The 26,993-nt window shown below is 44.0% G+C and overlaps 4 protein-coding genes across 6 annotated transcripts in view; 3 read left to right on the top strand and 1 right to left on the bottom strand.

Moving 5' to 3' along the window:
- Positions 1-3,740, bottom strand: part of LOC307079312 (SPRY domain-containing protein 3-like) — a 46,266-nt gene extending 42,526 nt beyond the window's left edge. For all 3 annotated transcript variants that reach the window (XM_079741565.1, XM_079741566.1, XM_079741567.1), the window contains exons 1-3: positions 3,622-3,740; positions 2,193-2,320; positions 232-307 (exon numbers count right to left, since the gene is read on the bottom strand). In XM_079741565.1, the coding sequence (XP_079597691.1) occupies positions 232-307; positions 2,193-2,320 (204 nt within the window). In that variant the 5' untranslated portion in view covers positions 3,622-3,740. The remainder of the gene's footprint in view (positions 1-231; positions 308-2,192; positions 2,321-3,621) is intronic.
- Positions 3,741-8,193: 4,453 nt separating this feature from the next.
- Positions 8,194-12,185, top strand: igfbp6b (insulin-like growth factor binding protein 6b). Its single transcript, XM_079741570.1, has 4 exons — positions 8,194-8,770; positions 9,652-9,686; positions 10,447-10,566; positions 11,443-12,185. Exons 1-4 carry the CDS (start codon positions 8,434-8,436, stop codon positions 11,554-11,556), a joined length of 606 nt encoding a protein of 201 aa, XP_079597696.1. The 5' UTR covers positions 8,194-8,433; the 3' UTR covers positions 11,557-12,185.
- Positions 12,186-13,989: 1,804 nt separating this feature from the next.
- On the top strand, positions 13,990-23,074 carry pip4k2ca (phosphatidylinositol-5-phosphate 4-kinase, type II, gamma a). Its single transcript, XM_079741568.1, has 10 exons — positions 13,990-14,389; positions 15,073-15,170; positions 15,322-15,418; positions 16,158-16,307; positions 19,155-19,301; positions 19,423-19,461; positions 19,537-19,650; positions 19,756-20,020; positions 21,682-21,785; positions 21,879-23,074. The coding sequence occupies exons 1-10, from the start codon at positions 14,231-14,233 to the stop codon at positions 21,957-21,959; spliced, it is 1,254 nt and encodes a 417-aa protein (XP_079597694.1). The 5' UTR covers positions 13,990-14,230; the 3' UTR covers positions 21,960-23,074.
- Positions 23,075-24,160: 1,086 nt separating this feature from the next.
- ackr5 (atypical chemokine receptor 5) lies at positions 24,161-26,119 on the top strand. Its single transcript, XM_079741569.1, has 2 exons — positions 24,161-24,205; positions 24,547-26,119. The coding sequence occupies exon 2, from the start codon at positions 24,550-24,552 to the stop codon at positions 25,630-25,632; it is 1,083 nt and encodes a 360-aa protein (XP_079597695.1). The 5' UTR covers positions 24,161-24,205; positions 24,547-24,549; the 3' UTR covers positions 25,633-26,119.
- The last annotated feature ends 874 nt before the right edge of the window (positions 26,120-26,993 follow it).

The raw sequence follows: 26,993 nt of genomic DNA, 5'->3' as shown, positions 1-26,993 counted from the left end.
TGCTCCAGGAATTTATTTATATAATATATTCAACATGAAATGTGTGTTTCAGAGAATGTGAAAAAGGTGTCCTGGCTTTGACAATCTCAAGGTTCAAAGTTCCCAGAGAAGCAAACGATAAATAAATCCTATCTTTGGAGTCTGCTCAGTAAAGACAGAAGCAATGGCAATAGGCTTAACTTCTTATCAGAACGCATAGCAACTGAGAAACATGTGTTGCTGCTGTCTTACCTCAAAGTAGCAAGTTCCCTTTGATAAAGGTTGGGGCGCGACGTAGCAACCCACTTCATCAGAGTTCCCTTGGTAACTAAAGAAAGATACCACAGGTTAGGGAGATGTTCAGAATCAAACGCATCACAGACTGATTAAATGTGAACAATATAATCTAAAGATTATATTGTGAACAGAATAGACTTTATAGAACATCCTAGACTGAAGTAAGGTTTTAATTAAAATGCTACGGAATGAATTAGATTGAGCATTATAACTGCCCAGTCAATGGATTGAGATCAGAAACTGTTTCCAGTTGAGACAACTATAGGCCTTCACTTAAATGGAAAAGGATGGTCAAATGCCAAGTTGTTCAACAGCAATTAAAATTGAATAAGGTCTTTGCTGTAGCTGGTTGTAAACACTTAGAAAGAAGGGGAAATTAATGCTATGGATATGGTGCATTCGTAGTTTTGGAATCAGCTGTTGACATGTTGGGTGTGGTTCTGTGTACAGCATTTCCCTATTTTTTCAAGGCCAATAAAATTCCTAGGTTTTTACATTTTCCCTTATAACGGTGTCTTGAATTTGCTGTCTGGTCTGTGGACCTGGTGCTTCCGTCTCATGACCTGGAAGGAAGGCTCCCACTGACACTCATTGTGCTTTTAATCATCATCATCATCATCATCATCATCATCCCTTTATTTAACCAGGTAGAAATGCAATGGTTTCAATAAGTGGGTCTGAGGAGAGTCAGAGCTATATGGGTTTTATAAGCGGATGGCATGCCAACTGCCCACACAAACACAGAGAACTGCCTTACGGCCCTCTGCTGCCTCCAAGTCATGAGTTGGCTATTGTTTACTGCTTGTATAGTACAGTCAATTACATGCTGTGATTCAGCAAGAAACGAGAAGCAAGGAAATGTTACAAAGAGATACTAACTAGTTCATTTTGCGTGAGAGGGCAAAGAGCCACAACCTTTTTTATGCTAGGGGATGCATGCTGATTTCCCTGCTCAGGTCTTCATAAAATGTTTGAGACAGAGGCTTAGCTTATGCGCTTTGTCGGTGTTGCCACTTCCTTAAAGGGGTGATATCATGCTTTTTCGACTTTTTCCTTTGCTTTAAACTGTTACATGAAGCATGTTTTACGTCTGCTAAGATAGAAAAATTGAGGTCTTATATTCATGCCCAACAAGAAAGGCCCTCAATAAGTGTGTGGAACAGCTTGTTTGTGCTCAAACTTAACTTCCGTAACAACTGTGCAGTTGGCGGTGCTGAAGTATGGTGAATGCAGTAGTGCAGTGCAGAAGTCCCGCCTCCCCGCAATGTTTACAACTTCTATGGGGTGTTAATTTGCCAGAAACGCGCAAAGCACCCGACCAATCGCAACAGAGTAGGCGTGCTGACCAATCACATCAGACTGGGCTACTTGAGAGGGGGGCCTTAAGGCGACATGATACAAATCAGAACGTTTTTGAAAGACGCTGAAATTGGTTTTGCAGAAATTAACAGTGTGAGATTAATAAGGGGTATTTTTAACATAGAGGCATGTAACACTATTCTAGTAGTACCACCAAATGCAATGCCCTAAAAAAGCATTGATATGGGATCTTTAAGTTAAAAAGGACATAATAGCAAGGTGAGAAATATAAATAAACCAGAAATCCCTGTTTGCACTTAGAAATGACGTACGGAGGGCCACTATGAAGGCGGTGAAGGCTCTTACCAAGAAAAGGATGAGGCATAATGTAATGATGTACTGCAATTAAAAGTAAATAATGTAAAATGTTGGCGTAATTTGCCACGGCTACAATCAGTAAAGAGAGTCATACAAATGTACAAAGGAAAATAGTCCCTATTATAGAGTTATGTTTAATTATCAACTCACCCGATAACAGAATAAGAGAGTTAAGGTTAGGGTTAGGAATCAGGAATAATACATTTTTTTCTGAAGAGTCACAAGTCAATTGGGCGCACCTGAGAATGTCTCCATTCTTCAGCAACCTCATGAATCGTTCTTGTGCTGGACGTACTTCTCCCATCTCTCGCTCTCGGATTCGACGCCTCCAATTCAGGAACCTGTGGTGTAGGTTGATGTCATCCATCTGGAGGAGCAGAACAGAGACAACATTACCTAGGAATAGGAATAGGAATCACTCATTACATCTAAATGTAAATGAGTGAGGAGGTATGAATCTCAACTACAGCAGCATAGAAACCAATGCACAGCCACCATTGAATGTTGTACGTCCTGGCACTTGTACATTACACTTATTCAAGGTACTTAATTGTGTAGCATCTACAGTAGCTGCTATCGCTGCTTAACACGGGGAATGGGTTGGCCTAGCGATTGTAATACTTGCACTTGGTTCTATGAACGTCTTTACTGTACCGACAGCGATATATTGTTTCACTTCTTATGACAAATGTACTTATTGTAACAAATGCACTTATTGTTAGTCGCTTTGGATAAAAGCGTGTACTAAATGCCCTAAATGTAAATCTAAATGTAAATGAGTGAGGAGGTATGAATCTCAACTACAGCAGCAGGAGATGACAGCCAATTGGGCAGACAGACAGGCAGGCTGCTCTGATCACAATAATGTACAATTGCATGACTGTATTGGCCTCGTAAGACAACTCAGAAGTTAAAGTTCACAATGCTGTGACTGTATGACACGCACGACTAAATTAGGAAAAGCCGTGAGCTTGACCTGTTGCGTAATCTATGTTTTGCATGTATGTATGTATGTATGTATGTATGTATGTATGTATGTATGTATGTATGTGAAGTATGGCCCCCATTGCACTCCTGATCATCACTGGAAGGAAGGATCTTCCACTCTGCGTTCATTCTCAAGATTTCTTCCTTGCTAATCAAGGGAGTTATTTCTTGACCTCTGGGGGGCTAGGGTCGGGGAGTGTCATACATAAATGGCCTGTTAAGCCCTTTAGCATTACACTAACAATTGAATTGAATTTACCTAAATGTGGGAACATCAGCTGAACGTCAGAGAGGAGCGAAGTGGTCAGCGCGCAGAAGAGATGGGCGTGTCTTACGAAGTGGGCGTGTCGTTGTGTGGCGAAGTGCCTGAAAGCTACCGAGGCCAGTGTTGCCAGATTGGGCCCGATTCCCCGCCCAATCTGGCAACACTGGACGAGGCTAGTGAGAGTTGAGCTAACCTAACGTTTCAAACTACGCAACAGAAACAACACACCATATGTGCGGTTTCAAAATAATTGACTATGAAATCGTATAGCAGGGGATGCCAATAAGAACATGTCATGGATGACAGAAATGTAGCTGCGAGCCTTCAAATCCTCAATATAAACATTAGCAGCTAACAGCTGGGGCTCAGTGTCTGACAAGAGGGAGGGCTTGTTATTTAAACTACTTCAGACATACCTGAAATCCCGGTGTTCAAAAATGCATGAATTCGGTTTTGTGCATCTGCTATCAGGGAAAACCATATATACAAACACTGACAAAAATGTGGAGGAAAGAAATAAGCATTCGTCGCTTCCTATTGACATCAGATTGTCATGATTTCAATCAGCCAATCAAAGGAAGCTTTGAAACAGCGTGACTGACAGCGGGCCAATCCCGTGCTCCGACACTTGCTCTACCGTGACGCTCGACTCGTTGGCGCGTGCTTGTTTGTTGATTTATGTACGCAGTGACACACAAGCGCGCTTGTCGGTGGACGCTTTGGTGTCCACGTGAAGGCAATGCATCCCTCTTATAGACTTCACTAATCATCCTCCTCATCTGTCTTAACGCACATTATTGCTGTGTTTTGGTACAATGTCTAAGAACACGGCATTGACTTTTCCCATCATGTAGTGCTGTTAGATTAAATATTGAGTCTGACAAGGAAAGAGGGAAGAGTTACAACCAGAAAGAGGTTAAGGGATTCGGGTCTAGATCGGCTTTAGATGGCTTCTTAAAAATGGGTGAAGGGCAGTCGATGTCGGAGGCAACTGGGGAAGACCAGAGAAGAGCTTGTTAGAAGGTCTGAGACGCAGAGGGAATGGTCTGAGGAGGGACCTCTTACCCTCCAGAGAGCTGGTTAGAAGGTCTAAAAATAATGAGGGTTTAAAAGGATATTTGCCAAATGTTATGATTTGTTGCTGGAGAGGAATATACCAGCGGGGGGTGCTCCAGACCTTGTTCCACTTTTATTCAACACCTCGGAGATGACCGGCAAACACGCACATAAGACATCCCTCTGTAGTCAATGACATCAGTCTATTTCTCGGTTCACTAAGATAAGAAGTAGCAGTAGAAGTAAGGTTAACTTTAAGTATAAATTATATGAGAATATAAGGTAAATATATTTACAATGGAGCCAAATGTTAAACACTTTTGATATTGCCTGGCCTTCCTGTGTTAAACTAATGCCTGCATTCCGATGAACGCCTGACGCCTAATGTAAATGGCCTCTTAGAGAAACATCTGTTACCCCCTGTGGTTCCTCGTCAGTGGTTTTAGAATGTATATTCTGTAGACTTCAAATTAGAGTTAAGTTAACTAATCCATACCCCGGTTAAAACCAGACACTGCCAGTTTATGACTGTATATGCAACAGAAAAATAAAGTGGCATTGCTAACTATTACAAATGCATACTGTTAAAATTGATATTGCTTTCACAGGGCTCATCTCTTAAACCCATGTGGTAAGTCATGGTGATTTAAGATCAGGTTAATAAACAAGGCGATGAATGGATTTTAATGAAAGACCTCACTTCATATAACTAATGTATAATATGTAACTTCCTGTGACTGATGTTTAATATGTAACCCTTTTGTACGTGATGCTTGAATTACTGTATGGAATGCATTTCGGACATTGTGGGCGTGAACGTCAAGAGCCCGTAGTTTAGAGCATTGTGATTGGATAAGGACACCTTAGGGGAGGCCACCCAATTAGGATATAACGCGGAGCTCCCAGACTGTTCGCGACGGAGGTCTTGGCAAACCAACTCAGGCGATGTTGTCACTCTCTGCGGTGAAAATAAAACCTTGATCATTTAACCCTAGCCCTTCTCGACCTCTCGCAATTTGTTCGAGTATTAGACCGTGGGTTTTATCCACGACAAGACGCAGAGGGACGCGGTCTGAGGAGGGACCTCTTACCCTCCAGAGCCGGGGGGAACAGAGAGCTCCACTGGCCTGGCATTGGCCTTGGACCCTTCTCCTCTCTGGAACCCCACTAGACTTCTCTGGGTAGCCAGCTGCCATCAACACAAGGTGATTTTCACTGTCCTAACCGAGGCTGGTCACTCTTAATGGGAACAACAACCTACTGTTTGGGCATGTGAGGCGGTTTGAAAGCTCGGGTTTTACTACATGCGTATCCTAGTACTGCAGAAATAAGTGAGCAAGTGGGCTACCAAACAACCCCATGCAAACCCTCACCAATGCACTAAGAAGCTAGAATGCGCACGCTTGCATATGTAAACAGAGACTTTGTTCCTCAGTGTGCACATGAGCGTCTTTAGCCGCCAAAACCACCATCTAGGGATGGCTAGGGGCCAATACAGCTCAGCATTGTCATCTCAACACGCTTATTCTGCTTAATGCACTGTGAAATATACATTTTCATACATGCAAATTGCATCAGGATGGATGGAAACATGGATTTGCCGACCCAATCTAGCGTTGTGGCAGCCCTGCAAAAACAGACCAATGACACAGGAAATAATATTTGTTATGTACTTCTCTCAAGCCATGCATTCACCCAACTGTTGTAGACGAGCGGACACTAGTTCTCAGCCTCACCTTCCAATTGCTTTAGATAATAATTATATCCAAAGCAATAACTAAATATTTAAAAAAAAAAGACTAAATGTTGTGTTTCTTATGATGCCTTCCCTAGTGTATGGACCTCCAGAACTCTGCCCACCATTCAATGGTTGACTATAAAACATGTTGTACTATAATACTATAATGAATGGGTCAATTACAACAAAACAGGAAACCTGGTTTAGTAGAGCTTTTTAGTTCAAATCAAATAGCTCAATGATGTTGCATACTTTTTATACAAGATGCAATGATCCAAAGCTTGGGGTAAAGCGACAACAAATAAACTCGTAATTCTATGCATTGGTCTGTGATTTACACCAAAAATAACCAACATGTTTCATTTTAAAGGTTAATTCATGTGTATTCCCAAGAAATCATCGTTCTTGAATAGCATCCATCAGTGTGTTACAGTTGCATTTAATATAACATGTAATAGTTGATAATAAGCAGCCCGGAGGTTGTCTTTAGAACTACAAACAAAGTAATGAATGATGGAGAACCCAAGTAAAAAAAACATAGTTCTAGACTCTAACTTATCTGTCCAACTAAACTACAAGATAGGAACTACGTTTTTTTCTATTGGCGACTTTGTATCAGAACCAACCAACCTGACTGAGTCCCACAAAGTTCGATCTTGGGACCCTCTTTATCCACCAGACATGCTCCTACAAGGGCAAATCATACAAATTAACAATATTGACCATCATTGCTATGCCAATAACACGCAAATCTATGTAGCACTATCACAAATGACTATCGGCCCATAGATCTGCTGTGCCAGTGCATTGAGCAAGTCAAAGACTGGATTTGCCAACATTTCCTTCAACTAAATGAGGAAAAAAACAAGATAATTGTAGTTGGTGCTAAAACAGAAAGGCTTAAAGTAGCCCAACACCTTCACTCTCTGTCCCTGAAAACCAAAAATCAAAGCCAGAAATCTAGGGATATCACAGATTCGGATTTACATTTCGACAGTCACATCAAATCAGTTACAAAACCTGCCTATTATCACCTTAAAAACATAGCAAGACTTAGAGAGCTCATGTCCACTCAAGATATACAAAAACGTATGCGTGCCTTTATCACTAGTAAGCTTGCTGTTCAGAATGCTAACAAAGACCAAAACATTTGAACATATTCACCAATTCTTAATCCGTTACATTGGCTCACTGAATGTCGGAGAATTCATTTTAAAATCATGCTGCTCACCTATAAATCCCTACATGGTTTAGGGCAAAGGTATATAACTGATATGCTTCCACTCCATAAGCCTTCTAGACCACTAAGATCTTCTGAGAGCAATCTGTTAATTATCCCCAGAGTAAACACAGAACATGGGAAGGCAGGATTTAGTTACTACTCAACAAATAGCTGGAATAAAATCCCTGAGGATTTAAGACTTGCCCAACCTCTGACCACTTTTATGGAAATTTTTGGGTTTGCTTTAGCTTTCTGCTAAATCTTAAATACATTGCACTTTCTACAATGCATATCTTTACTTTGCCTTTGTTTTTTTTATTATCTATTTTATTTTTTTATTTCATTTTATTGCATGTGAAGCACTTTGACTCTGCCTCGTGTATGAAAAGTGCTGTATAAATAAAGTTGCCTTGCCTTGCCTTGCCTAAACTACTAGATTAAAAAGTTAATTCTGGCTTGTTATTTTAAGACCTTTCAAACATAAACATAGAACAACGTAGACGTGCACACATTTTTATTGTAGGCAACAAAATATACAATAATTATAACCATGGCAAATATGTTAAGGTCTGATATGTGTGAGTACTATAGATGAGGAGAAAAGGAAAAAATTAAGAGGAGGGTTACCTTATAAGGCAGGCAGGAAGAGGTGGGGGGATTTTGATAATTTCTGAAAGGAATATAATCCACCCCCCACTTGCTTTCTCCCTCCCTGCCACCTCCCTCCCTTCCTCCCTCCCTCTCTTTCTGAGTCCCAGCCCCTGAAGGTGTCATAACTGTGCTCTCTCGCTCTCTTTCTCCCCCCACTCTCACTCTTTCTCCCTCTCTCTCTCTCTCTCTCTCTCTCTCCCCCTCTCTCTCTCTCTCTCTCTCTCTCTCTCCCTCTCTCTCTCCCTCTCTCTCTCTCCCTCTCTCTCTCTCTCTCTCTCTCTCTCTCACTCACTTACTCACTCACTCTGTATCACCGCCTTTCAGATCTTTAAAAGCTGGTGCTTTGCTGTGTCTCTCGATATCCATTTGTCTCTTCTGGCGCTGCAGGGGACTCCTTGCTGCCTCTCAGCTCACCCGGCAAAGCAACAAGGAGACGACAGGAAGACTGAAGAGAAAAGACGGAAAGGGAGAAAGAGAGAGAGAAACATACATCCAGAAATAGCATCAGACACATATAACTGACAGGGAGAGAGTGACGAGAACCTGAGACCTGGACAGAAAATGCCTCTCATTTCTAACTTGACAACCATTGTTCTGTTGCTGATCGGCCACTGCGGATCTTGGACCTGGGCGAACCACTTGGGGCCCTTCAAGATGTGCCCCTCCTGCCGGGATCCAATGGGGGCAGGTCGGCCCCCCAGAGACCACAATGCTGCAGGGAGCACCTTAGTGTTGGCCCAGGCTGAGCCCTGTGGTGTGTACACACTCAGCTGTGCCAAGGGGCTTCGCTGTGTCCCCCCCGCCAGCGAACACAGCCCCCTTCAGGCTCTGTTGCAGGGAAGGGGCTTCTGCGCCAAGCACAGCAGGACCAGTCCCACGGAGAGGCCCCACCCCACAGGTAAGACACACGCACACAGACGCATGCGCACGCAAATAGACCACATACAAATGTGCTTATGTGAAAAGGAGGAATCCCACGGGCAGAACACACACACAGATACACATTTTGATCCCAAGAAGATGAGAGACTACTTGTAGCCTTGGCACATTGAAACATGTATTCAGCATGCAGTGTCAGGCAGTGTGGACAACAAGGAAGGGGAGTCTACCCAACACATTACATCATGTACTGTATGATTTAATGTAGATCTTTCAGCACAGCAAAACAAGCAACGTGAACTGTTGTGTTTCACAGTGAACACACTTTGTTCTGCAGTGCCCGTGTGTGTCATTGGGATTGAGCAAATGTCCTTTGAGTGTCAGTTGCAAGGGGCTTTGACTGGAAATTAAAGCCGGGGCATAATTGGGTTATTTGCGAGTGATCCAATCAGGTTTGTCATTAGGAATGCGCGGACAGATATTTAGGTGTGTGTAATGTCAGGGTTTGATTGCATATAAAGGTCACCGTAAAGGACTGCAATATATGCCATCAGTGAGCCTTTGTACAAAGCTTCGGGGGATGAATGTTGAATTGTCAAATACGTCCTTATCGAGATGCTTCTTTATTGCGTCTCCATCTACTGTTCACACCGAGACACTGCGGTTCCCATGGACCATTTGTTCAGGAAATATGCTTACGGAAATTGGGTCTCAGTTGGTCTTTGTTTCCCAGTGCATGAAGGTGTAGATGAGGGTCTGTAGGTCTTACACACATGCACATGGAAATAATATGAAATTGCATTTGTGTGTGTGTGTTTATGTCTGTCTGTACATATTCACACGTTTAATCTTAAACGTATCATCATGACATGCTCACGCCCATGTGTCCTTTTCTCTCAGGTCCCCATCCCTCGAACAGTGGGGATATAGAAAAAGTAAGTTTGTAACCTTGCATTCCACTGTGAAAAGCCGACCACTAAGCACACTTTCCCTGCCTCGTTATATTTGCCCACGACAGATGTTAGGAGCATCTTCACATGATTTAATAAGGGGAAGATGCTGCGTGTGAAAAGGTTGGAAATCCGGGACAGTATGGAGTCTTCTGCCAGTGGCACTTGTGTCGTCTGGCTGTGCAGCAGCATGTATATATAGTGCACTGAAGCCATGCATTATGGTGCATGATCTGTGTGCTGCTATGCGGCAGAACTAATTGACCATGATGTGAATCAGGAAAGTTTCGACTCAGCCACAGCTGCCACCGACGTTATTTTTTTCTTCATTCTATAGGGCTGGAAACGGGCGACATTAAGATCGAATGACAATATCGAAAGAAATATCTAATGATGATATTAATTATAATTGCTTTGTGGGATTACACAGCATGACAAAAATATAGCCTTCTCAGTCGCTTCAAACCACTGAGTGACCTGAAAAGCAAAAGCCTTGTGTAACAATATGGTTATATAATTCATTCTATTTCCTTTTTTGTTTTTTTAATAGAGCATCATCATGCTGCATCACTGTCACAAATCCTTTGTGATGTACGTTCATCTGTAAGCACTGAAACATGGAAACCTTTGGGGCTTGGAGCTTGCTACTGTAACCTTTTTGCTGTTTAGATGAGCTCATCGATCCTATACCTTTGCCTCACTATGTGATCTTAGCATTCACTACCTGCGTTGCTCTTTATCTCAGGCACCCTGCCGTAAACTATTAAACAGTGTCCTGAGAGGTCTGGAGCTGACCATCTTCCAGTCTGACCGGGACATCTATATACCAAACTGTGACACCCGTGGGTTCTACAGGAAAAAGCAGGTAGAGTACCGAGGAAATACTGTCTCAGGAACACAAAGAGAGATCGTAAGATTATGGAGTGTTGATGTTGTGGTAAAGAACATATTAAAACAATAGATGGTTGGCCCTCACATTCAAATGAAAATATTCTGTGCGTATACAATTGGTGAATATTGTTGAACTGAGATATTGTACTGTGTTTTGCTCAAGTACATAGCCATCTTTGCATTGCAGCAAGCCATGTTTCCTATAACTAAAGCACTGAGAATTACTGTCACCTCTCTCCCCCAGAGAATGTCAGCTGTGCGCTAAGAGAATCAGTTCCACGTAACAATGACATATCATTTTTTCTCTCTTTTTCCTCTAATCTCTCTGTCTTGCGGTCTTGTTCCCTCTATCTTTCGCTCACACTCTTTTTTCCCTCCTGATATGCTTCCCTTTTTCTTTCTCTCTCTGTGCTCCTACTATCCCCACCATCTCTCTCCCTCTCTCACTCTCTCTCTCTCTTCCCCCTCTCTCTCTCTCTCTCTCTCTCTGTATCACTCCCCCCTCTCTCTCTCTCTCTGTATCATTCCTCTCTCTCTCTCTCTCTCTCTCTGCATCACTCCCCCCTCTCTCTCTCTCTCTCCCTCCTTCTCCCCTCCCCTCTCCTCTCTCTCTCTCTCTCTCTCTCTGTATCATCCCCCCTCTCTCTCTCTTTCTCTGTATCATTCCTCTCTCTCTCTCTCTTTCTCTCTCTCTGCATCACTCCCCCTCTCTCTCTCTCTCTTTCTCTGTATCATTCCTCTCTCTCTCTCTCTCTCTCTGCATCACTCCCCCCTCTCTCTCTCACTCTCTCCCTCCTTCTCCCCCCTTCTCTCTCTCTCTCTCTCTCTCCCACTTCTTATCCTAACACAGTGCCGTTCCTCCAAGGGCATGCAGCGCGGCCACTGCTGGTGTGTGGATGAGCTGGGCATCGCTGTGGCCTCACATGCCAGTGAGGACGGAACTTTACCCTGCGATGGAGAGTAAGGGCTGCGACTCTATCTCCTTGAACTGAGCCTGGAGGAAGACGAGGAGGAGGAGGAGGATGAATAGGAGGCTGAGGAGGAAGAGCACAGGGAGAGACGGGGTGGGGGCGGCTATTGCTTGTGCTAGACACTGCCTGGCCAGGAGTTAACCACTTCCTACGGAAATCTACACCACCATCAACTTCAACATCCTCTCTAGATACAAGACACACGTAAAGTAAAGTAGCAACGGTCATATCTGCCTGAATGTTTTAAACGTTGCAGCAAATTTCTCTGTTTATCGTTTGACGTGACGTGTTGTATGCTCACACTAACTCTCTAAAAAAGACTGCCTCAGTTCCCTAAGCGCTGTTACTGTCACTCCAGATAGTCTCCTAGTCCCTAGCTCTTGTCCTGGCTGTGTAGTCACTTTTCATTTAACTAGTTATTTTTTTAGGATAGCTGACACTGCCTGTGTTTGTTCTGATCTCAGTGGGCTGGAATACTGTTACGCTGGTGATGTGACACAATGTTTCATAAACGTGTCTCCCTCACCGCCCTCTGTCCCTCTCTCCAAAGATACACTGATATCAATATACTTCATTTAATAGATTTTTCTTTTATTATTTATTTTGTGAGGAATGCATAACGCCCCCCCCCCCCCCCCCCCCCCCCCCCAAAATAAAACCTTAACAAAAAAACTAACTGCTTGGAACCCCCCATCTCGTAGTGTCGTTAATGTATAGCATACGATCACAGTAGTGATATGGATAGAGTCTTGGATGCATCGGTTTGTTTTGTCAAAATCGCTTTATGATTGCTCATTTGTTGATTGATGATTGTACATATGTTGGAGTTTTGTGGTTGACTGTGTATATTCCTGAGTGGCAGACAAAAAAGCTTATGGCTTTTATCCTTTTCAAGAAGTTGTAAGGCATATTTTTATACACGTCAATATAATATTTTATATATGAATTTTTGGTTTATTTAATGAACTACAGTACAATGCCATGTATTTTTATATTGTCAGCAGTTTCTTATTTAAAGACAGAGATTATTTTATTTCATGTTAGGAAGAGATATCGTGCTTCAGAGGCACCGCTATGGCTAAACACATTCACTACTCAACTGCTGTACATTTTATGGTTTCAGCTCACTTTGTTTTCCTATTTATGCTTTGTTTTTTTACATTGGGATTGTCCATATTACTTTTCTATATTTTTTTATGTTGAAACAGCATACACATTTTGATTTAAATGAGGGGAAAAAATATTCTATTTGTTATTGTCTTAGTATGTCCTTCCCAAGTCCTCGCGAAAAGCCATTCAATTGCGTGCTGAAAAAGTGTGACTCGAATCGACTTCTGACCAATCTTCTTGTGCCAATATGTGTGCTGTGGTGGTATAGGTCTATGTATGAAGGACCTGTAAGATGCAAATATTAAAATGAAAATATACTGGTGATAAAAAAAAAACGAGAATAAAATACATATATTAATATAACAGCCATGGTTTTGTTCATTTTTCCCCTATACAATTATAATGAATATATATAGATAATATATGTATAATATAAGAAGGATGATGAAAAGATGAAAATAGTAATTTCACACTACTATCACTCCACTGGAAGGCAAAGCCTGTCCAGAAATCTGTCTCTTCCTTTCAGTTTTATGTCAACTGTTCATTACTGTGCCCTACATAATCCTTGTGCTGTCACAGAAACAGCAGATCATTCTCAGCAGTCAAGCCAAACCTAATAGGCACATTAATTTCATGCTGCTTTTTTGATAATTGACTCAAGTCTTTCCACCTAGGGAACCGATACATGCCTGTTTCCACGGTAACTGCATATAATATCCATGGATATAAAATCCTAAATAGGCTCTTGAAAGAAATGAAGTGAAAGACGCAATTCCTTACATCACACAGCCACATGGGTGCTTTTGCTATTCTTGGAGATGTATAGGTTAATAGCATATGAGTAGAAAGCTAATGACATCTCCGCTGCAGAAAATTCATTATCCCACATCCTACAATTATTTTAATTAATGCAAATCCTTAAAAAAATGATCATTAACATACAAAAAACGATAAATGTGTCATTACATATTCATGTAGGCCATATTTATATAATCAAGAGCATCGGACAATGCGAAGGTCTAATGATCATAACAGATTATCTGCAAAGCAAACACCAGATTTTTGAGTAGATAATTTTGAGCCGTGCAGGCTGAAAGATAATCCTGAATTATTGGTAGAAATAGGCCAACGGTAATAACGCATTCATTATTCGCCATTATAGAAACAGAACGAACAAAATGGTAATTGACCCTTTCCCATTTATAGGTCAAATTAAGAATCGTGTGGGTTTCCTTCTCTTTGGCCGGTTCACCTGTCACTCCAGGGGGACCACGTGGGGTACAGGTGCTGGAGTGGGCGGGGCGGGTGGTGAAGTTATGACGCTGTCTGTCAACCTGCGACCCACTAAAAAAAACCAGTCCGTTTGCTAGAATATGTCTTAGATAAGCTGTATACTTACCAAAACTCCGACTTTAAAGCAGACGTTTCCGTCCGCGTTTGGCTTTAAGGGGTAGGCACAGCCAAGTTGTGCGAGGGAACACATACTGTATGTTAGCTTGTTGGCTAGTCGCTAGCCGTCAGTAAGGGGAACATACGAGCCGAGAGCACCTTGTGATGGCTTCTCTCGGCAACTCGGGGGCCATCTCCAGTCCCATGGTCATACTGGCCCCCAAAACCAAGACGAAAAAGAAACACTTCGTCCAGCAGAAGGTGAAGGTGTTCCGTGCGAGCGACCCCGTGCTGAGCGTGTTGCTGTGGGGCGTCAATCACTCGGTGAGTCGCTCAAGAGCTAACTGGTTAGCATCGTAGCGGGCTAATGTTGGAGCGAACAAAGCTAACTCAACGCCATGTAACCAATGCGTGTGACTGAAGTGTTCTGCCCGCTGCAGTTCACAGCATCAGGAGGTTGAGGCTGATGGCAGTGTGCTGGACCCTTGCACTGTGCCCCAGCTCCTGGGGTGTCGATGGGTGTTTGAACTGTTGTTTCGTAGTTGTTATTATCATGCCCGGGAGAGCAGTGTTATGATTCATGAGGTTAATGTGTAACCAAAACGCTAAATCTGAGTACATTTTCATGACCACTGCAGTGAATGACATGCTAAAGGTAGCGATCACTGGAAGGTGAGAGAATATAATGTCTACCTGCCACCTGTGAGACCCGGGTTCGATTCCCCACTGAATGCATGTATGTAATGCATGTATGGAGAAGGCAATCTACTTTCCACTTAATGCATGATAAAACGCATGACAGGCTTTAAAAGTAAATCACAAAAGGATTGTTTTTATATTGTAAATGGAGTGTGCAAACACTAACAACAAACTTATTCTGAATTAACAAAGTGCGCACAATTATTTTTGGAGAACAAACTATAATAACTATAATAGTTTGTTAAACGCATGCAATTAGTTGAATGTTTTCCATAACCGCCACAAAACGTGTACTTTTGCTTCTGCAGATCAATGATCTGAACCAGGTGCCTGTCCCCGTGATGCTGCTGCCCGATGACTTCAAAGCAAACACAAAGATCAAAGTCAACAACCACCTCTTCAACAAGTATGATACACAGATCACTTATCTGTAGCACATTGCTGGGCACAACTTTTGCGGTGAATTGAGTTATCCTCCATTGGTCCACATCTGTTTAAACCTTGGATAATTTGCATTCATGAAAACTTAAATCTTCCTCTTTTAACATTTTTTTCAGAGAAAATCTCCCAGGGCATTTTAAGTTCAAAGAATACTGTCCTCAGGTATTCCGAAATTTGAGGGAACGGTTTGGGATCGAGGATTTGGATTACCAAGTATGTGTATAATGTGGTGATGTATAATGTCAACTTGAACTCTTTAGTTGTTGTTTGGAAATCCTCTTCGATCAACTATGCATCAATATTTGAATGATATCCAGCATCTAACATGCTTTTGCTGTAATCCATTTGGATGGTACGTGCAAGTTGCAAGTCTCCCAGCTTTCTTGCATTTCACCGAGGCACGCCCCCTTTGGTCGTAGTATCTCGTGGCTTTGAAAGTAGAGCGAGTTCAGAGGCCAAACGTACTACTCGTCAACAAAGATGGCTGCGCCCGTAAAGAGATTTATTTTCTTTGTATTTTTATCAAGTTGGACATTTTAATGTAGATTTTAAATGCTTTTACACACTCGATTACATTGCTACTTTATGCTGGTCACCATTTTACATCAGTCTTGCTGTGCGTGCAATACACTGTAAAGTTGTGTTGTTTGTTTTCGAGCTGGTTTGCTTAAGAGGCTAATGTAGCTAACAATAACAATGATTAGCCAATGAGAAACGGGAAATATACTACGACCAAAAGGGGAGGTTCCTCCCCAAATGCCGGAAGAAAGCTGGGAGATTTGCAATTTACAACTTGCACGTACCAGCGTACCATCCAAATGGATTACAGCATTTACCTTAAGGTAATTGTGAATGGTTGCGTCGTTTACTGGTCGTCATTCTGAAGCTTCTACAGCAAATACACAATGTGAGCAGAGGTTTGATTTTGCCGTGACTCTGTTTGCTACGTCAGGTTTCGCTGACGCGGAGCCCCCCTGTTCGGAGTGCAGAAGCCCAGGGAGAGGGTCTGCTCCTCCACTCTGAAGACCACACCCTAGTGGTCAAGCAGATCTCCAGCGAGGATGTGGCAGACATGCACAACATCCTGTCTGAGTACCATCAGGTGTGTGTGTGTGTGTGCGCGTGTGAGATGAATGTCCTGTTTGATAAACGTCCCTTGAATGGATGCCTCTGTTTGAGGGCGTTGGTTCTTGGATGAAACGAGGTTGTGCACCAGACCAGACCCTGCTGATGGTTGGAATGTGCAGCCAGGGGTTCTGTAGATGGAACCGTGGGAGGAGAAATGGAAGCTCTGTCGGGGTGGGTCCGTCCACTGGGTCGGATCTGAATGAGAGCACTGTTGTCGCAGCACTAGCTTTTTGCAGATCTTTTGGAAACCTCAAAGGAAACCCCACAGTATTGTCTTCACGCTATTACAATCGAACATGGATTCTGTTTGCACAACAACCTCTTTATATATTTACCAAAGTAATGGACGTTCGGAATTGATTGAATGTTGACAATGTTAAACAGACATATTATCGGGCCAGCTCTCAACCAAGATCTAAGGAAGCATGAATTTGCGCTGCAGATACAGCCCTGCTCCCCGACCATACAATAAGGTTTCTGCCCGGTACAAGATAGACCAATCACAACTGTTTACCTAATAAGAGGCGGGGTGAATGTGATGATGGTGCAGAGGAGTGCTGGAGAGGCCTTTCAACAACAACAAAGATGGCTGCCGCTGATGTAGACCGGTCTGTTGATTCCGCGATTGAGAAAGTATCAAAGAAATAGACGACATGTTTTCACTTAAAGAAGAACAAATAACTGCACTTAAAGCTTTTGTTGAGAAGAAAGATGGGATTATTCTCGTCACTCAGTGCTGTGTCACCCGTTTCAGTGATTGGTTGGTGGCCAGTCTAATTGCGTCCAGAAGCATTTTACTTTGCAAATGGGGGCAAACTGGCTGAGGAGGAGCATTTGTTCTGATCCCAAAAGAGTACAAAAGCTGTTGGATAAAGTCCATACAACTTGCATACGAGAGTGAGCTGAAGAAATGCAATGCAAAGTGGTGGCCTGCCATCAATTTACTTTAATGAAGTAGGGAGAATTTTGACTTGGTTGCCTTGCTGCAAATAGCAGATTTTCCATAATATCAAGAACTATTCTGTAGATGGTACAGTAACTACAAACAGACTGCTGATATCTGCAAGGCTTTTTGCAGGGATGATCCACTTTGTTTCAGCTTCTCTGATCTTATGTTTACTTTAGTTGTTGACGCTAGCTTACAGAGTTAGCTCATATTTAGTTCATATAGCTGTTGGCACCATGGTCCCTGATCAACAGTGAAACAGAATGTTTCCATTTCTAGTCATCCTATGTGCGTTTAATTCTTCTGCCTTGCAGAGTGGGCATGCTTATAGAAATTCATATTGAACAGATCTAATATGGTTAACCTTTCAGTTTAATATGGTCTTTAAAGGGCAGTACTCGTCTGGGTGATCAAACCATCGTATCCGTCTCGCCTGGCTTCACTAAAACAACAGTTTTTTCATAAAATGTCCCAATTACTTAAGATAATTTTGTGATCACAAAATGATCCTTGCAAATATAGCGCTTTCGTCTTTTGGAATCATTGTGCATCTATCAGAATGAAGTTTGTGGACAAAAAAACGTTGAATCACCATAAAAATACTTTAACAAGAGTTTGCAAGAGTGCGCATGCTACAGGCAGAATCGGTTCAAGAAAGTCTATTGACAAATAATCGGTAACCGACATTTTAGCCCAGCCAGGAGTAGGTTTGGGTACCACACTCGGTACTTTTAAGAGTAACAACCGAATGACATCAGTTACTACGCCACAAGTATTGAAGTTAAATCAATCGGTAACCAACGTTGGTCCATCAGAGGTGAGGGCATCTGGTTAGTGAGAGAGTGGGCTAGAGGTGACTATGTTGCAGCCGTTACGGTCATTGGTCAGGGCCGTGTTATCAACTGTAGTTGTTGACACGTTTCAAACCTGGATGCAGACACGGATCGCTGCAATAGTTAATGAGAAAGCTGGCAAGGGATACACATGTACCCTGAAGAAACCCGAAACACATCTGGAGCTGAGGGGGGGGTCTGTGTTTAGTTGTCTGAATAAATCCCGATGTTGAAACGAAGCACAGCGGTACCTTTTGAGAACTGGTTCAGAATATACTGGTATGGGTTCAAGGGTGAACCGTAACCAGGATAGACAGTTGAAAGATTTGATGATCATGACGTCACAGACCAGCTATTACCTGTAACTCGGGGAGAAATTCAATATATTGATTGTATTGGCACCAGTTATTTTGAAGCCAGCTTGTCTGCAATGGTAATGTGGTTAACCATTACATGATAATGTGAGCGTGGTCTTCTATCAGCAACCCAAAACATGCTTGTTGAGCTGTGGCATCTTCTTTTTCAGAGTTCACCTAGACTCTGCATAGCCAACACCTCCTACGCACTTATTGTATGTTGAATATACGTCTTGGTGCTTAATGTACGCACTTGTTGTATGTCGTAATTAGTCATAGTACTTAGTTGTGTAGCATCCTATCCATCTTTGTTGTATACAGGGATTAGGTTAACCTAACAATTGTTAGTGCTTTGCACTTGGTTCTATGAACATCCTTACTGTACCGACGGCAATATGTTTGTGTTTCACCTTCTTGTTTCAAATGTACTTTCGCTTTGGAGAAAAGCGTCTACTAAACGCTCTCAATGAAAATGTTTCTTCAGGAGAAAAATCGACTAATGTAATACCAGCTGCACAGGCGTTCCCATGTTCCAATTACTATCGATCATGTAAACCGGAGCTGGAGAAAAGTCATTGGCCACCCGCGCTGACCAGCTGCCCCAGGAGCTGAAGCTCCGGCGTGCTCCAGATGAAGCTCCAGATAAAGCTCCAGATGATCAATGTGGTGTGATGCTGTTCCCCCAGCACATCGTCAAGTGCCACGGCAGCACCCTGCTGCCCCAGTTCCTGGGGATGTACCGCGTGACGGTGGATAACGAGGAGACCTACCTGATCGTCATGAGGAACATGTTCAGCCACAGGCTTGTGGTGCACAGGAAATACGACCTTAAGGTTTGCATCACACGTCCATCTGAAGGGATTCAGGCTATGTATCTTGGCTCCCTTTTTGACCCGTTGACATCCTCAACCGCTGGGGCTATTGAAGTAAACTCGAGTTGTTGTTTTTCCACAGGGCTCCCTGGTGTCGCGTGAAGCCAGCGACAAAGAAAGGGTACGTCTCCAAACGGTCCGCATTGGTCTTTTCACCAAAACCGACCCTTATTAATGGTTCAGTTTTATTTCTTAGGTCAAGGAACTCCCTACCTTCAAGGACATGGACTTCCGAAACAACATGCAGAAGGTTTATGTGACTGACGAGCAGAAGGAGAAGGTTATGGAGAAACTGAACAGGGATGTGGAGGTACGAGGCGGGACGGAGCGCTCCCACTGTTGTTCCTGTGTTTCACCACAGAGGGCCAGTATAAACCCTCCCCAAACGGCTGACGGTGTTTGTCCTCCCCCCTAGTTCCTGGTCAAGCTGAAGATCATGGACTACAGCCTGCTGCTGGGCATCCACGACGTGGGCAGGGCCGAGCGCGACGAGGAGGAGGGCGACGAGGTATCCAACGACGGGGACCTGGAGACGGAGAACGGCGGGGCCCCGGGGCCGGCCGCGGGCTCCTACGGCACCTCTCCGGAGGGCATAGCGGGGTACATGTCTTCCTGTAAGCCCCTGGGGCCCGGGGAGTTTGACCCCTACGTCGACGTCTACGCTATCTCCAGTGTCCCAGGTATGTGTTCGGTCGGGGTGGGAATCCCCGTGCCGCGATACCGACAATATCGCCATCCTGCAATAATCGATATAATCGATATGTTGTGAGACAGTCCTATAGCTTTACGTCACGCTTATGTGCTGGATTTCAGTTTTCAGTCATGGTCCAAACTAGGTTTTTCTGGTGCCCGTCTTTGGTGAGTTAACATCGGTTCTAGTTCCCTTCATTTATGTGTTGAGCGCCACCTCGAGGAGCAGGCAAATCGGTTTATAGCGCTTTATTTTATCAATTCAAATATAGATATTTTGGGCGATATTTGCTTTTGGCGCTAGATTGTCAATTCTCCTATCGCACGAAGAGAGGCGACGATAAATGGCCAGCCTTATGTAGTTCCACCCCTCGTGTTGAAGGCATGCTGGAAGGCTAGTCGATCCCATTAACATTTAAACTCAGCTGTCGCCTGGAAACGAATTTCCCGAAACGTGTCGGATTAGAACACAAGTTTTGTTAGAATAACGCTTCCCAAAGCCAAACTGCAAAACACGTAGGCGGTGTTGGCGCTGGCCGGCCGCGTCTCTGGGATCCACTCAGTCCGGCTTCAGCGGAGAGCGGGCCCAAAAGACCAGCCGTCGGGCACAGTTCCAATGCCATCCCACAATGCAATATTCTGGAAGACTGTATTACCCAATAAGCAGTAGGTAACTGGTTCAACCTGTGTGTCCAGTGGGGATTACCATAAAGCGTTCTCTGGGTTCAAAAGGTTGGATTCAAATGGCTGTTAAGAAGTGTATCCCACTTGTTCTACAGCTTTGTAAAGCACATGAAGATCTGACGACTTAACATAGTCTGTATAATACGATTCAACTGACTTAACATACTGTTTATAACACAGGTTAAACTGACTAACATAGTCTATATAATACAGGTTAAACTGACTTAACATAGTCTGTATAATACGATTCAACTTACTTTACATAGACTGTATATAATACAGGTTAAACTGACTTAACATACTGTTTATAACACAGGTTAAACTGACTAACATAGTCTGTATAATACAGGTTAAACTGACTTCACATTGACTGTATATAATACAGGTTCAACTGACTTTACAACAAAGAAAGCGCCTGCAAAATGAGTCGAATATCCCCATTGAGATGTAGACCGTGTTTTTGGCAATTCTAGTATCCCTCGAACTGATTGGGGAGCTGCAGACTTATTCTATGAATGAATTCTGCCAGGCGTCTACAAGAAGCCATCTTCCTGCGTGGTCAAGTTGATGAAGGATGTGTGTGTGTGTGTGTGTGAGGGAGAATCAATGTGTTGCTTGCTGCTCTAAAAGGAAACGTAGCCATTTAAAAAATGTGCGATGTTCAGATGTCACACTTTTACTATTTAAATTATTTAAGTGTCTTTTCAAGTTTTCTGAGATTGTATTTAGTTTCTTCAGGTGTAATCGGACAGAAGGCTTGCCAAGTTTTCCAACAACTGTTGGCGTGTTTCCTTTTGATTGCTGGATTTAACTTATTTGGCATACTTAATTATTAAATTGGTGGCAAACGAAAAATTGCATTTGTAACTCAAAGCAGTGTCGTCGGTGCGTGATACAGTGGGTGGGGGATCATCCCTGGGTTGTGTGAAGAAGCAGCTCACTGAGGTCGGATGTTGTTCATGTCCAGGAGCACCCCAGCGGGAGGTGTACTTCATGGGCCTGATCGACGTGCTCACGCAGTACGACACCAAGAAGAAGGCCGCGCACGCAGCCAAGACGGTGAAGCACGGGGTGAGTAGCCCGGGGATCATGCGGGGCCGGCGGCCACAGATCACTCCCGCCCGTATTCACCTCCGCTTGTCTCGGTCTGTCTCCTCTCTGCAGGCCGGCGCTGAGATCTCCACGGTCCACCCAGAACAGTACGCCAAGCGGTTTCGTGAATTCATCTCAAACATCTTTGCATAGCGCAGTGTGACGCGCAAGGCCGTGATTGGTCTGATCCAGCATGCGTTCACGTGATTTTTTTTTTGTTATAGATCCAAATGAACTTTCCATTTGTTTGTGACGCTAGTTACCATCGACCAAAAAAGCACATGTGGATCAGACTACTTCCATTGTTGTAATAATGTGTACTACTGCTTATGCATCTATTTATTTGAAAGGGTGACATCAGTGAATTAGATTCCACATTAATGAAGATAAGCACTCCGACTGTCTTGACAATTAGGAAAGCTACTTTGAACTGGCTGTTTCATGAATCAGACTGGGTCCATGTATTTAAAGAAGACAAAATAAGCTTAATATTTCTATGTAGAAATAGGCCCTTTGCTTGTTTGCTTCACGAAGATGTGCCAAAGTGTACCATCAGATTTTTATTTAAAAAAAGAAGAAACGATTAGACTAAATCAGGCTTTTTTTCTTTTTCAAATAGTTTGCCAGATTAGTATTTGAGAAGTATTTGAGAAGGTGTTGTGAACCGTGTTTCCACCCCATAAATTATAGTTAACTGAGTGATGTATTTTGGTTTTCCCGGAAGATGCAGAGAGAATCCAACCGGGTCAGTTTAGTTAACCCTGTGACCCGTCACAGCCCACAAAGGGACTCTCCTCTACCAAAGTGCACCTACAATGACAGCCAACGCTGGTCTGACCAACGCTGATGATGCACTAACTAACGCGAGGGAAGCGGAATAAGTTTGTTGACTAACCTCTCACAACGTGCAGAGTTGGCCCATATCTGATCCTCTGTAATGCCATGGGGTTCATTCGTTAAATGTTTTACAGCAAACAGATCATTGTGATGAGTAAGAAAGCCCCCCATGTAACTAGGGGTAAATCTGTGTGTTTCATAACCATTGGTGTTGGCTTGTTACAATTGTCTTAAATGTGAGAAAAGAACACTACATTTGAACAGCTTTATGCAATTAGCCTTAATAAAGTAATGGAGTAATATCATAGCAACGTAATACACTGGAAAGACAAAATGTTTTCTCTGTATAATGCCTCATGAAGGTATGATTGCACATCATGCATTTTTGCTAATCAGCTTTTGGACCAAAATATATTTTACAAAGAACTTTTGATCATTTGTTGTCTGAGCTTTATTGTGAGTGATTGTGTGAGAAGCCGATTGCATTATTTTATACGGTTTCGAAAACTGCTTCACAAATCGAAAAAGTGGAACTCTCCTTATCCTGACTGTTCTGCATTAACAGACGCGCTGTTCTCCAGGCACTGCACACACACCCATCAGGTGAAGTTACTGGTGCTCCATTACCTAGTGCTCTGTATCTCACCAGTCCTAGTGGCCTGTATCTTGTCAGTCCAGGTGGTCCGTCTCTCAACGGTCCTCCTGATCTGTATCTCACCAGTGCTGGACAACAGGGCCTTGCAGGTCAGAGATCCTCTCTTTTCCCATCAGTTGTAATTGTGCTGACTGCCCACTTCCTGTTGCTACCAGTGCAGAGGAATTCTGGAACAAGAGGAAACGAGTGGAGGGGACAGGAATCCAAGAGGGGAAGGGATTGCTCTTACACAAGCTTCAAAGTGCTGACCAACTGCAGAGGGATATCAGACCAGACCAGTGCAGGCCCTCCTTATCACACCGACCGTTCTGTGGTATTGACATGAAACAGGAGCATACCGCAAGAAGTAGTTTGTAGGCACGGTTATAAAACAAGTTGTCCTTCTGGAAACCCATGCCTTTGCATGAGGAGGGAAGCAGTCGGAGCATTGGAAACATCCTATTGATCCAAACGATGGTGGGTGGGATACTGGTCTGGCATGTGTGTGTGTGTGTGTCTCAAAAGTCTGCTTCCTTGGCTGAGTCCCTTAACCTCCAACCACTTGACACACAGCCTTTCCCTCAGAGCCCCCTTCCCCACCAGCACATCGACGTGCCCCACTTCAAGCACCTCAGCTGCAGCAGAAAACATTTCCCTGCTCTGTAATCGATTCATTCGGCGTGATGACCTCCAGGGCCTCTTAACGCGTGTGCTTTCCTGCTCCTCACTCAGGATATCCTGTCACAGCCTGTGTGTGTGTGAGATCATCGGCTGGTGTGTAAATGGCCAGTGGGTGGGATGAGGCTCCATTTAATGCCAAGATATTCCTAAACAGCACAAGTTGTGCATTCGTATTTGGGTTCCTAGCAGACTGCAGTAAACTCTCCAGCAGACTTGAGGCCCACGAGGACCTCCTTCCCCGACCAAGGTGAGAGCTTTTAATTATGGAACTCTGTTCATTATCCCAATTTATTAAACCTGATATATCTGGATTATGCAATGACATTTTGTAATTGCATAATTGTAAATGGATGCATAGCTTCAAATGTGCCCTTACTTTGCACACGGCATGGTATTCATGTTTGTTAAATGTTTAACATAAGGTATTGATGTAACCCCCCCAAAAAAAGCTTTTGGAACATTGTTATTCAACCCCAGCGCCTCCTGCTTCTGCTGCGACACCTCGGTTAACATCTGAAACCCTCGTCCCGTCCCCGCTGAGAGCAGGCCTAAATGTATCGTCCCCTCTGAAACCCGCTCTGCTTTCAGACCATGAGCGCCGACCCCACCAACCACTCAGAGCTCTTCGTCAACGGCACTCCCTGGTTCCTCAGCTGCACCATCGAGCTCGCCACAGACACGCGGAAAATCATCCTCTTCCTCCTCTACCTCCTCATCTTCATGGTGGGCCTCCTGGAGAACCTCCTGGTGCTGTGGGTCAACTGGCGGCGGCGGCGTGCGGCCAGCGGCGTGCTGTTCTGCATCATCAACGTCAGCCTGTCGGACCTGAGCATCGTGGCCATCCTGCCCTTCTACATGATGGAGATCACCCTTGACAAGGTGTGGCTGTGGGGCCGCTTCCTCTGCAAGGTCACCAGCCTCCTCTACCTGGTGAACTTCTACAGCAGCTCCTTCTTCCTGGCCTTCATGACCCTGGAGCGCTACCTGTCCCTGGTGCGGCCCTCGGGCCCGGCCCTCTTCCCCGTGCTGGGCCGCCGCCGCTGGCTCCTCTGCGGCGGGACGTGGCTGCTCTCCCTGTTCCTGGCCCTGCTGGAGAACGTGCATACTGACCTGCTGGAGTGGGACGAGCCGGGCTGCTTCATGATGCCTCAGTTCAGCTTCATGGAGTGGTTTGTCTCGGTGACTGTGCTGGGCCTGGTCTTCCAGTTCGCCCTGCCCGCCACCGTCATCGTCGGCTGCAACGTGCTGATCGCCCGGGCGGTGCGCAGCGCACCCGACGTGCAGGGGAGACGCGACGTGTGGCTGGTCCACGTGTACTCGCTCGTCTTCATCGTGTGCTGGCTGCCCTACAACCTGGTGATGCTGCTGATGATCATAGACGACTTAGACCCCGAACTCTTTGACTGCAACCTGGTGGAGGTACTGTACTTCTCCTACAGCGTGGTGCAGTGCATGTCCCTCTTCCACTGCGTGGCCAACCCCATCCTCTACAACTTCCTCAGCAAGAGCTTCCGCAAGAACCTCCTCAACACGGCGGCGAGCTACATACCGAGAGAGGGGCCTACAGAGCCGGGGGGCCAAGCAGACTCTGGGGCCAAGGGCGGGGGAAGGGGTCAGAGCAAACCGCGTCGGATCAGCAACAGCAGCACAAGCCACTCTGAAGTCGGATCGTAAGATCTCAAGAGGTGAGCCTCCGGTTCCATCCTAGCGTCAGCAGAGTTCATGTGAGACCCAAGGCCTCGTGATGCTTGACAAAACTTCAATGGAAGAACTTAATGATAGAATCTTTGAAAAATAGGCTCGCCTAAACTGAATATATAACCCGCTTGACTTAAAATAACATGCTCGCAAATAAAGAAACGTAAGGACATTTTTGATTCCTTCACGCTTTTGCGTCCCACAAAAGCTCTTAGTAAATGGACGTTATCAAGACAAGGGCAGCACCACGGACGAGTAGGACGGCCTCTTTGGAAATGCAAAATCAGTTTAATGTCGTACAAGCAGTCAATATGAAAAATAACAATCAATGAGGAATAGCTGAGTGGCAGGTTTAGGTAGACCCTCATTAAGGTGCGATCGTCTGAAGCCTAACGTCCTGATTCCAGACTCGTTATGTATTTATGGTTCCTCATCTGTTCCTGAATAATGCTCTGACATGGTTGTTTATTCCCACCATTTCTTACTAATAAAAAATATTTCATTGACTCAACCCAAAGTATTGAGGAAAAGATCATTTCATCACGAAATCCCAGAATTCTCTTTTTTTGAGGCAGGGGATGTATAAAGGAGGATGGTCCAGCTCCAGTCTGAACCTGCCTGGTGCTGTCGGAGCGATCAGAGGAAGAAGGCCTCTCGTCCGCCGCCGACGGCACAATGGCAGGAAGCGCCCTGAGTCAAGGTCACACGCTGCCGGCGGCCCGGCGCTGATAAAACCCAGAATGTGCCCATTCATCACTGGGATAGTGATGAGGAGGCAGAACAACACACCAAATACATATCAAATCGGAAGAAACAGGAACAATGATTTTATTTACTAATAAAAACAAACAAAGACCACAGCTCAGTTGTTTCTTTATAAAATGATTAAAAAAAACATAAATAGAATAAATAGTTAGGATCTCATACAGATAAACAAGGTAACAGACGTTAACTATACACATGGAACCTTGTAGAAAGTTTGCACAATTCAACCTTTTCACCGCCAGTACCGACTCCGTTTAATTAACCTTCAGGTATCAAATGTCACAAAATCACTTTCTATGTCCGGCGTGATAAGATGCCAGTGAGCATCAAGGTTTCTACAGCACCAATGTACCAAGATAGAATGTAGAACACTTAATATTAACTTATTGGATAAAAGTGCAACATTATGATGGTATCTGATAAGACTAGAACAAAAATATATAATTTCAGATAGTATGTACATTTAGGATTTTAATTTAGCTGGAGTAGCAAAACCGAACAGTTCAAGACGGAGTGGGTCGATTTGAACTAATAAGGCCTCAAAACATCTACAGTGGCAAGTGATGCTGTAA

This window comes from Pollachius pollachius (genome assembly GCF_949987615.1).
Source record: "Pollachius pollachius genome assembly, chromosome: 8".
Lineage (NCBI taxonomy): Eukaryota > Metazoa > Chordata > Actinopteri > Gadiformes > Gadidae > Pollachius > Pollachius pollachius.
This window is presented reverse-complemented; position numbering and strand designations above follow the sequence as displayed.